This window comes from Acinonyx jubatus, chromosome E1 (assembly GCF_027475565.1).
Source record: "Acinonyx jubatus isolate Ajub_Pintada_27869175 chromosome E1, VMU_Ajub_asm_v1.0, whole genome shotgun sequence".
NCBI lineage: Eukaryota > Metazoa > Chordata > Mammalia > Carnivora > Felidae > Acinonyx > Acinonyx jubatus.
In genome coordinates, this window is record NC_069397.1 from 48946320 (window position 1) to 48958474 (window position 12155).

General features: G+C 43.1%; 1 protein-coding gene across 7 annotated transcripts in view; it reads right to left on the minus strand.

The window, feature by feature from the left end:
* ABCA9 (ATP binding cassette subfamily A member 9) overlaps window positions 1-12155 on the minus strand; it is a 71021-nt gene that overhangs the window by 19096 nt on the left and 39770 nt on the right. For all 7 annotated transcript variants that reach the window (XM_053212486.1, XM_053212482.1, XM_053212484.1 and 4 more), the window contains 5 exons: window positions 11888-12086; window positions 9926-10092; window positions 9145-9278; window positions 6375-6512; window positions 1708-1815 (listed from right to left, as the gene is read on the minus strand). In XM_053212486.1, coding sequence (XP_053068461.1) covers window positions 1708-1815; window positions 6375-6512; window positions 9145-9278; window positions 9926-10092; window positions 11888-12086 — 746 coding nt within the window. The remainder of the gene's footprint in view (window positions 1-1707; window positions 1816-6374; window positions 6513-9144; window positions 9279-9925; window positions 10093-11887; window positions 12087-12155) is intronic.

Below are 12155 nucleotides of genomic sequence, written 5' to 3' on the forward strand. Positions count from 1 at the left end.
GGGGATAAAAGCAACATGCAAATAAATGTAGCAAAAGCTACATAATCAAAATTGTTCACATTAAAATTTAAGAAGTGGGGTGCCTGAGTGGCTCAGTCGGTTGAGCGTCTGACTCTTGATTTCGACTCCGGTCATGATCCCAGGTTCATGGGATGGAGCCCTGCATTGGGTTCCGCACTGGGCACGGAACCTGCTTTGGATTCTCAATCTTTCTCTCTCTCTCTCTCTTTCCCTGCCCCTCTCCCGCTCTCTCTCAAATATAAAATAAAATATAAAATAAAATAAAATAAAATAAAATAAAATAAAATAAAATAAAACAAAATTTAAGAAGTAAAATTAAAAGTGTTAAGATAAGGATCACGTGAGAGCCTTTAGGAGGGAGATGAATTGGGGGCACCTGGGGGGCTCAGTTGGCTAAGTGTCTGACTTCGGTTCAGGTCATGATTTCACAGTTTCGAGAGTTCGAGCCCTGCGTCGGGCTCTGTGATGACAGCTCAGAGCCTGGAGCCTGCTTTGGATTCTGTGTCTCCCTCTCTCTCTGCCCCTCTCCCACTCACGCTGCATCTCTCTAACAAATAAATAAGCATTCAAAATTTTTTTTAAAAAAGAAGGGAGGTGAATTGTAATTAGTGTATCTGTCAGAGAGGGTTCTCTTGAGAAGGACCCGAGTTAGGATCTAAGCAGTGAGTGGGAGTGATACAGGTGACTGGTAGGGAGCATGGCAGGCAGACAGAATAGGAGAGAAGACTTGCGCGGGTACAGGTGATGCTCTCGGGAAACTGGAGAGAAGCCAGCAGGCTAGACACAGTCATCAGGTCGACAGTGGTGTCATCTCAAAATGGAGAGAGACATCCAGGTCCAGACCATGCGTGGCTTTTCAAGCTGGGCAGCAAGGGTTTCATTCTTACCCTTCGGTTTGGCAAGAAACCACAGAGGGGACTTAGGTAATCAACGTGGCCAGATGTGTGTTTTTAAGTAATTGCTCTGTCACACGCTGTGGAGAGTGGATACGAAGACTAACGAGGATCCACACACAGTGAACAGCGGGAGGCTGATGTGCTCGTTCAGGAGAGAGGTGTTAGTGGCTCTGACTAGGGTGTTGAAGGAGAGGGTGGGGGAACGTGGAAAGATTCTAAACATATTTCAGAAGCAAATTCCGTGACTTCGCCATTGGCCGGCTGTGGAGGTTAAGGAGAAAGCCGTATCAATACCATGGGACTGCCAATTAAATTTGAATTTTAGATGAATATCTTAAAAAAAAATGTTTACTACAAGTATGTTCCAACGGAATGAAGCTCGAATGAACCTTTAAAGGGGCCATCTTTTCCAACAATAAGGCAAAGTGCTGTGCTGAGTTGGTTAGGACTTTGACTGAGTAACTTGGTGAAGTTTCTGAAAGTGAAAACCATCCCTGAGTGGGGCATTGTGACGATGTTGGAAGGTTGTGGTCATCCATAACAAGCTCAGTGATGAAGACTGCCATTCCCTGTTAGCTGATGGTACCTCCCAAGCTTCCTGAGGTCCCAAATTTGTTTAAGAGAAGTAACCTTTGCTTCATATTTGTCAACCTTTTCTTAAAATGCCTGGCGATGCATTGTTGCAAGCACACAAACTGGGCTCCCCACCTCCGTGTAAATGTAACAATCATAGTGGAGAAGGGGTCTGTGAGTAACAGGAACACATAAGGACTTTGTTCACTCTTCTTACTTTATAGTCGCTGATGCTGCTCATTGCAATGTAAGGAGTAAAACAGGCTGCGACAGGGATCCAGAAGAAGGCGTTACTCAGGTACTCGTGGTCATAAGACACGTGCTCCTGAAATCGTGCAGAACACATGAGCCAATGGCGGTTGGATGTATGGTTCATCTGTACGTCACTAAATCATTCAAATAAGTGAATTGGTCGAACCCCCCAGAGCACTTCCCAAGGTCCCATTTGCAACTTCTCACCCACACTCTTTCAATCCCGTGGTGCAGGAACCTGGACATTTGGAACATATATCCTGCTTTACTGGGGAAGAGGCGAACTCCACGGAGTTGTACCCATTGGCTAAGGTCCCACAGCTAATAACTCGTGAGGCAGGCACAAAGCCTCTGTGCCTCTGACCTCATCATGATGGCAACATTTAGCCGATGTTTTAATAGACAACAGAGTGGGTGTGCTTTCAGTGGAAGAGCTATCTCGCTACGCTCAGCAACTGGGGCCAAATCAGTTCAGTCCAACATTTACTAAGAATTGTTCCTTTAGCGCAACGAGGTGTGGAAGTGGCAAGTTCAAATGCCTTCAGGGACCTGGCAGATATAAATTTCTTTTGCTAAACAGGTGGTGGGGCCGGGAGAAGAATGGTCAGCACACCTCTACATACGGGCAGCGAATTTCAACAATTAAAAATCCTATGCAGGGTAAGGAGGGCCTTGCGCTTTGCTAGAAGCCTTAGTTTAATATGGGATTAGTTGTCTCACTACACGGCACGTCATCTGAGGTCAGGTATCATGTGTTACTTCCCTCTCCTCTTAGCCCCGCCTAAACCTCAGTGCCCTTCTGAGCACATAAAAACTGCCCAAGATGCTTATGCAGAGATTCAGCCCCGGACACGGTAGAGAAGACACCAAGGACCCATTTCATATCTTTCCCTGTGGTCACCCTTGTAGGTTTTCCAGAGCTGGGAGATCTTTGGGAATGGAAAGATCGCAATTAGTCTAAACAGCCAGCCTCCTTCCTCGCAACTTGGTTTGTAAACGACATACTATGTCCATGTTAGATCATACCCCACCAAAGTCAGAGTTTTGTAGGGGCTCAGCCTGGAGGGACCCCCAGGGACACCGGACGTCACTGGGTCATTTGGTCAGTTGAGGACATGCAGGAGTGGCTGGTTAAGAACGCTCGGGAACGTCGAGCTCTGTGCTTTAGATCCAAGGGGGGATGGGCTTGCAGAAATGTAGGAGAATGCCAGAAGCTGGGTGGGGAAATCAGCAGGGGATGCCCAAAGAGAATTTATCAACCATGAACTCGAGGTCAGCTAGGCTTAACTACTTTGTAGTTAAGACATCTTTGGAAAGGCAGGAACTCAGGGCGGGTTATCTGTTCATTCTTGGGAGTGCTCTACTCTTGGCTATCCAGATTATTCACTAGCCTCTTCAAACATAATAGCCAAGGACACATATCATCACTTCTTTATGTGGCAGTTTCCTTAGATGTGTAATATAATAACGATAATACTGTCCATCTTAAAAGTCTTATTAGGACATTGAAATATGATACTACATGTAAATCACACGGTAAATGTTCCAAGTATCTGAGGTTAACTTGGAGCCTCCTGTTGTGGGGAATAAGTTTAGGAATTCTCTGAGCCCCACGTGGATGGGTTCACAAGGCATAAAGAATTACAAAGCCACAGGATGCTCACACCCAAGTTTGGGTAAACAAGATTAAGTAAATAGGTATCGAGAAGGCGGGGCAAAGACCCCAATGCAAGGGTATATGAGGTAAAGAAGATTAGGGATTCTGGACGGATACACCCCGCAATTTAGTACCATAGCAGAAAGCTGCTTTCACTGGAAGAAAGGACCAAATCAGGTAAACAGGTAAATAGGGCTATTGGCTCTGCCTGGTGAAGCTGCCCAGAGCTAATTAGCAAAAGAAAGGTACCTTGTTGACCCTGAGGTTACCTGCTTTATCTGTCTTATCCCCTAGGCTGGCTAAGATAAACAGACATGGCGCCTCCTGTCTGCTGTTAACAACCATCTGCCCGGCGGCAGGATTTTGTTTTGTATTGACCCAAACCCCTAACACCGTGTATCTTCCAAACCCCCTTTCCCTCACACCCACCAGTTAGTGTTCACAGATTTATTGTCTCTTTGTGCCCGTCCATCACCATGTTTGTAAACATGATCCTAATAAAAATGAAGCAAGGCCCTCTTAATCGGGGCTCTTGTCTTCTCCTGGACATTAGCCAGCTCTCATATTTTAATCCTGCATCCAGCTTTCTTGTCTAGCAAGACAAGAAATTCTAGACCCAAAGTCTATGACATCCTGTGAACAGGGAGACAGTTATTTCTGCTCAAGAGATTTCAGGAGGAAAGACTCTTGTGATGTGGTTGGAGAAAACGATGCCATAAAGTGCTTATGAGGAACGTGGGGCAGCCCTCATCACACCCCAAATCTCTATAGCTTTCCAACAGCGGGCAAGAGGCACTCAACAGTCCTCAGAGCTCTTTCTGAAGAGGCACAGGTTACAGCAGGGGCGGAAGTTGTTAAACTACCCGCATGATGGGCACATCAAACAATGAACAAGGGAAACTGGAGCGAACTTGGCAGTGAGGACATCTCGGCAGCAGCTGAAGGGAAATTCTGCTCGGCAACATCAAGCGCATCTTCATCTACAGAAGGGACGGGGGTCAAAGCCAAGCACTACTGGAGACAATCACACAGGTCACCAAGGCTGTGGTGACAACATATGTAGAAGCCAGCAGTGGCAGATGCAGCTAGAGAAGGAATCAATGTCTCCACCGCACCATTTCTTTCTGTCTTAATCTCTCCATCCTTCCTCCTGGCTTCCAACGCCAGCAACATTTTACTCAGAAGGGAGCAGAAAGAGGGGGTGGGGCAAGGCGTCCAGAGCAAGATCAACTGTCTCCTTTCTACTCCAAGATGTTAAACGATAAAAGGGGAAAATAAACGCCAAAGTCCACCGCAGCTCACCCACGCCAGTCCACATCCATTAGGTCAACAAAGTGACCCCGTGGTGTTTGAATTGGAAAGGACATTGAAGCTTTGGACAGCACGGGAATCATTCTTAATAATAAAGAGTGACCTGGAAACTACAGAGTATTCCCAAGGTATCATATCAAGAAGGTGAAGGGAAATTCAACATGGCGGGGTATTAGATCCGCACACCCTCCCCCACTGTGGAGATTCTGACTCAGGATGTCAGCAGACCTGGAAAATTATATTTTATTTTTTTAAATTTTTATTTATTCTTTATAAGTTTATTTATTTGTTTTGAGAGAGAGAGAGAGAGCATGCACAAGCAGGGGAGAAGCAAAGAGAGAGGGAGAGAGAGAATCCCCATGGTGACGGTGCAGAGCCTGATGTGGGGCTCGAACTCACCAACTGTGAGATCCTGACCTGAGCTGAAATCAAGAGCTGGACGCTTAACTGACTGAGCCACCAGGCGCCCCCAAGGGGATTATATTTTACACAAGAACTGCTTCTAGTTTTAATTCAGCCTGGCCTCTGATCTAGTCAAAGCTGAACGTTCTTTAATGGAAACTTGGTGCACTCCCCAGAAAAATAATATTAAGAGTAGTTGTGTTCATAAGCACAATTTACTGAGTGCCTGTGGTTTTCTATGTTTATGTGCTTATTATTGGTCTTTACAATAACTTGGTTAACTGAACCTGTTGCTTGCATTGCCTTATTTACTTCTCAAGAAAACTTGTGATGAAATTTTTATCTGTATTTTTCTGTGGATTGCTGACCCAAAGCCTACGGAAGTCGAGTTGTTACAAAGTCCACAGAGTCTGGTCTTTAAGACTGGCTGTTTCAATGAAGTCCCATTACCACAGATGTGACAGGTGGTGACAGATCTAAGAGGAGAGACCGTCATTTCCTTCTCCCAATTAATTATATTTTCTGCTGTTCCATTGACTCTAAGCCACCCAATTCAGGTTGCAATGTTACATAATCATTGCTAGATAGTGTGTGTCTGCATATATGTGTGTGTATGCATGAACGCAGAAACGTAAACTATACGTATTTAAAACGTACATGCATTCAGGGTGCCTGGGTGGCTCAGTCGGCTAAGCGTCCGAATTTGGCTCAGGCCATGGTCTCACGGTTCGTGAGTTCGAGCCCCGCATCGGGCTCTGTGCTGACAGCTTGGAGCCTGGAGCCTGCTTCAGATTCTGTGTCTCCCTCTCTCTCTGTCCCTCCCCTGCTTGTGCACGTGTGTGCGCGCTCTCTCTCTCTCAAGAATAACTAAAACACTAAAAAAAAAAAAAATTTAAAACATACACGTATTCAAGGACAAATTCACAAAAATTAACATGATATTGGGGCACGTGGGTGGCTCAGTTGGTTAAGCATCTGACTCTGATTTTGGCTCACGTCATGATCTGATTGTGAGATTGCTTTCCCTGTGCTGACAGCTGAGAGCCTGCTTGGGGTTCTGTCTGTCTCTCTCTCTCTCTCTCTCTCTCTCTCTCTCCTCTGCCCCACCCCTGCTCATGCTTGCTGTCTCTCTCTCTCTTCCCTCTGAAAGTCAATAAATAAACATTATAAAAACAGACAACCAAACATATTATGTCAGCATTTCAAGGGTGTTCTTGAAAACTTCTTAGGGCTCAAGGTAAATGAGATAATATTATACTTACTTCAAAATAAGTACTTCTGTCGGTCTGAATGCGCTCTGAAGAATTAAAAATCCCAAGGAGCCCATTGCTGATGATATCCATGAGGACAGGAAAGCAGTTCAGCCTTTTGGTGTTACATGCTATCGAGAATCTGTGACCCTACAATATAACAAACATGCATTCTAAGTCCTCAGGAAGCAAACACAAAATTTAACGAAGGGATATGGTAGAAAATCATTTGACGTATTGACAACACGAGAAAGCCAAGGCACCGGAAGTGATTAATGTCACCATTCCTCATATTATCTGATTAATTCCTGATATACCACGAGGGGCATCTTTGCTCTCTACTGGCCACGGCATCAGCCAGGTGGCTGTTGATGCCTAAATTCTCACAACACAAAATCCCTCCAGTGATTTTTAGCAACGTCACCATAAAAGTCCACAGAACAGCGTGTCTTTAACATGACATTAGGCTTTCTTTCCAAATGCGACACATTCATTTTATAAACTACGAACGTGTGAATCCTTGGAGGTAGAAGGCAGGTGGTTATTGTAACGAAAGTGTAGGTTTTCACAACTACGGATCCTGTGGTGGCAACGTCGCATGTAAAATCTCTTTTAAAATGACATTTTGAAATCATTTCACCGAGTATGTCAGTCAAGCCATTATGCTGTATACCTTAAACTGATACAGTGCTGTATATCAAGCATATCTTAATAAAACTGGGGGAAAACATAAGGTAAAAAAAAAAAGTTACATCTGTTTCTGTATCTATCTTTAAAAAAACATAGGACATATATATACATATACATAATATAATTACTTCTCCCGCAGATAAAAAGAATATACGAGGGGCGCCTGGGTCGCTCAGTCAGTTGAGCATCCAACTTCAGCTCGGGTCATGATCTCTCAGTTCATGAGTTCGAGCCCAACATCGGGTTCTCTGCTATCAGTGCGGGGGGAGGGGGGCCCGCTTTGGGTCCTCTGTTCCCCTCTCTCTGCCCCTCCCCCACTTGTATGCACACACTCTCTCTCTCTCAAAAATATACACACATTTTTTAAAAATCCGGCAAAAAAAAAATAAGTAAATTATTATTTGGGCATGCAGTTTTGCAATCATAAATAAATTATGACTTGCATCTTATCTAATTACTTTAAGCAATGTTTATTGATATTAAGAATGCCATTTTTTAAAAATTGTTTTTCTGAGCACACTGGTAACTAACTTGATTAAGACGTACTAAGGACTAGTTTGATCGGAGGTAATTTCTACTAAATATGTTTTTAAGTTTATTTGTTATTTATTTTGAGAGAGACAGGGAGAGTGAATGGGAGAGGGGCAGACAGAGAGAGAGGGGGACAGAGGATCCGAAGTAGGCTTTGTATTGACAGCAGAGAGCCTTATGCGGGGCTCAAATTCATGGGCTCTGAGATCACGACCTGAGCCAAAGTCTGACACTTAACCGACTGAGCCAGCCAGGCGCCCTGAAGGTAATTTTTAACTTTATTATTGGCATGGAAATTATTTCTGAAAATTAACTCTGACAAGTTGCCAATGGTCAAGCTTTGTGAGACTTACATGCCGTGATTTATACATATAACATTGTCTTTTCATCTTTTTTCATTTGTTTACTACAAGGATCTCTCCCCAAACTCCCATGGGGTCTAGGCAGATAATACACATAAGTGAAGTCGTGTGGAGAAAGAGTAACAGACGAATGAAGTCCAAGTCTAAACTGGGCAACTGTTTCACAATTCCAAATGCAGACTGCCAGAATTTGCACATGAAGGGTTTTTTCAAGAGTAGCCAGAAATTTCAACTAAAAAAAAAATTTTTTTTAATGGTTAGTTTTGAGAGAGAAAGAGAGAGAGAGAGAGAGAGAGAGAGAGAGCACGAGCAGGGGAGGGACAGAGAGAGAGGGAGACGCAGAATCCGAAGCAGGCTCCAGGCTCTGAACTGTCAGCACAGAGCCCAATGTGGGGCTTCAACTCACAAACGGTGAGATCATGACCTGAGCTGAAGTCGGACGCTTAACTGACTGAGCCACCCAGGCGCCCCATAGAAAGTTCATTTTTTATATGAAATACACCAATCTTAAATATTGCCAAATAAGGCGGTCCTTCTCAAACTTTGATGAGCATACTGATCCCCTGCAGATTTTATTAACGTGCAGATACCCAGTAGGTGTGGAGTGGGGTCTCAGAGTCTGCATTTCTAACCAGCTCTTAAGTGATCCACTGATGCTGATTCATGAACCACAAGTTGCAGGAAACTAAGGCATTTTTTTTTAAATATCAGATAGTTGAGGATAAATACTTATCTGAAGATTTGACTCATTTGTGTAGAGTTCAGCAGGTAAGACTTGAGCTTTTTTCCCATAAAAATATACAAAAGCCTCTTGTAAAAAATCGAGCACTGATTTTTTTTTTTGGTAACAAAACTGAAGTTCATAATAGATATTAATCAGATTTATTATTAGAGGATTCATCAAAATGACATTTGAGTTGAAATCCAATTGAGAATACAATTTAAATTAGTGATTCGAATGGAACACAGTAGGTAAGATTTAAACTCATTATTAATAATAGTGCATACAATTTAATAAAGAATGAAATCAAATAGCATTTCATTATATGTTGCTGTGTAAATAATTATAGTACAGCTTCTCCTCTAAAAATAAGAGATATCCCACCTGTTTGTGTTAAATCGGCCTTGTATGTCAGTTGTTAGGTGTTATTCCGATGGCATTCATCCCCCATCTTTGGTGAGATCAGAGCCCAACATACCTTGTCGTCACCTGACACAGTGATAGCACCATTGTATGATGGCTCGTTCGGGCCATTTCTAGTTCCAAAGGCATCCACTTCCAAAGCTATGTTCTGTTGCCTCAGTGAACGTACGAAGTTATCAATGTTCGACCCTACCATGAAGGTAAAAATCAAACGAAGCAAAAGTGAAGTCAAACAATGGTCAAGTAATATTTAAAAAAAAAAAAAAACAAACGCAAAACAAGACTAAACTAAATGGTGTCACCCAAAGCCTACCATGATGACCATCTAAGGATTTCCTTAGAAAGGCAGAATTGATGTTGTGATACCCAAATCCATTCTCATATCGAAAGTATAACAAGATTACTTTACCTAGAGTCTAGCTATTGACATAGAATTTCTGTTCATGTAGAAATACTACTCAAAATTACCATCATAATCCTTAAAGATCTTCTGTGTTCTTAGAAATTTAGAACAGATTTTTTCCCCCAGACCCCAAGAATGCATAACACTTAAAACGTGTTATGGAAAGACTTCAAAGATCAGTCAGTGACCTACCAACCACCCTTTTTGTTGCTTGATGTGATACACTTTAGGATTTAAGTAACCTCGCAAAACGTGTTTCTAAAAGAAACTCCCCAGTCTTGAGTTTTTCACTTTTTAAATTAATTTCTTGTTTGGCCTCATATGTGTTTTCTAAAACATACAAGACTTTATTTTTCCCCTCATGGTTTATGCTGCCCGGGGAATCCTTCAACAGGAGCGACACGGAAAAGTTACATTTGAGCCTCATGTTTACCTGTTTTATTGATGACCAGTAGGGGGGTCAGAGGAACTTGGGGTGGTTGTCCGGGAGAGAGGAAGTACATATTAGGAGCCAGTCCCCAAGAATAACTCTTTTGATATAACTCATAGAATAGATGTTCCAAAAGCTGAGGGCAAAAGCTGATGCCAAAAAGCAACAATCTATATGGAGGAGAACGCAGAAGAAAAAAATTCACCTATAGCGACTTTTGTAGACTTTTCAGTTTGAGTAGATAATGGGTATGATAATAGAAATACATTATAGACACTAACCAAACAAATGAATCATGCTTCCCACCTCCTCCCCGTTTCTTCTTTCTAAAATGAAATGGCTTCTACATATTTATGCTTGGCCTTTCTCTCTCTCTAAATGCCTCCCCCCAGCCTCCCCCGCTTTTGGAAATGTCATTCAAGCTCATGATGTTGGCTGAGTAGGACTCTTATTTATTTTTGAGAGAGACCTCAAGAGGAGGAGGGGCAGAGAGAGGGGGACAGAGGATCTGAAGTGGGCTCGTTGACGGCGAAGAGTTCCATGGGGAGCTCGAACTCAAGAACCGTGAGATCACAACCCGAGCCAAAGTTTGCCATTCAAGTGACTGAGTCACCCAGGCGCCGCTGGCTGAGTAGGACTCTTAAATCTCTCTCCAGTTCCCACTTCTTCCCTCTGTTTCCCTCTTGCATTTCTCCCTTTTTCTGGACCACCGTTGCTGGCAAATCACCAATGCCCAGGCGTATCACTACACTCTGAACTTTTTCCCCCTCCTGTTCCCAATTACAACATTTTCTCATAAACCCAAGTTCCAAGGACCAATCATTTTCTGCTCATTTGTCTCTGGTAAAGTCCCTTTTCTGAATGGTTGAAAATGTCTATCGTAAAAAAAAAAAATGTCTATCGTATCGTCATTATTACATGCCTAGAAACATTTTCTCTTCCCCTTTTCGAGTCTGGACCTTAATTATCTCCTTCCTGACCTCTTTCAATATTGTCCTCAATGACTGTTTTTCTTGTCTCCAGAGTCTTCTATTTCCAAACCATTTTGTGCTGTTGCCTAATTAGGTTTCCTGGCAATCTGTGCTAATGATGTCAATCACCTTTCCAAATAAAAACTAAAATGTCAGTATTTCCTCATTATTCACAAAGCCCAGCTCTTCAGCTGTATGTAATATAGCATCAAAGTTATTTTTACTTTTCCGTGTACTTTATGTTGTAATTCACTTAACTCGATACCAATCGACCTTTGGACCTTTCAGGTGGCTCCAGACTTAGTACTGCCCCCTCTGCCTGAATTTCCATCCTTCTTTCTTTCCTTAACTAACTGTTATGTTTTCCTACACCAAATTCAATTTCTCCCCCGTAGAAAATTGTTCTTTTCCGATGCTCATATTGGAGCATAATCTTTCTCATACTGAACACTCTGCTTGCCGATATTGCCTAATCTTGTAGCGTGGTTTTTAGTGTATGTCTAATCACCCCCCCCCCCCAGAGCCAAATCTCACGCCTGATTTATTTTGATAAGTGTGGCAGATATGCAAACATAGCGTGTTAGACAGAGGTGCTAACAAATGTTTTTTTCTCTGAATGAGTCCCGCCTGGAGAGTAGGGTTTTTGCAAGGACGTATTACTCAGCGAAGACCCCGAAGCTATAGGGAAATCAAGCGGGTTCCAGACAGCAGCATGAAGCTGGGGCAGAGACACAGGCTGGCACAGGGCTCCTTGGGTCAAGAGGCAAGTCTGGGGGATGGGACCTACGTGCTAACTGCCACGCTTCTGAAACACTATTTCAACCCTTTGGGGAGAGCAGGTTCTGTGTGAAATTAACAGAAACCCCCCAATCGGTTAACCTGGTTTAATTACATACCCACCAAAGTAATTAGAAATCGCTTTCTGTGTTGCGAAAGACCGTAAGCAAGGGCTCAGAGCACGGACCAAACATATCTGAAACCCTCAGGTACTCACATGGTCAACAGAGTTTTTTTTTCACTCTTTAACTTCAGGAGGCGAACTTTTGCTATGGCACAGAGCTGCTGCCTCCAGAGAGCCACGCCACTGATTAATTTCTTCGTCTCGTTAAAGGAGGACAATGCTTGCTCTAGCTCAACAAGGCTCCCAGTGTCTTTCGTCCCAGGACTTTGTAACTCTCCCCAAATTCCAGTGTCTATAAAACACAAAATCAGGAATTTATGCTGCGTCAGCTTAAATGCGCTTTACTTACGTGTTTCTATGA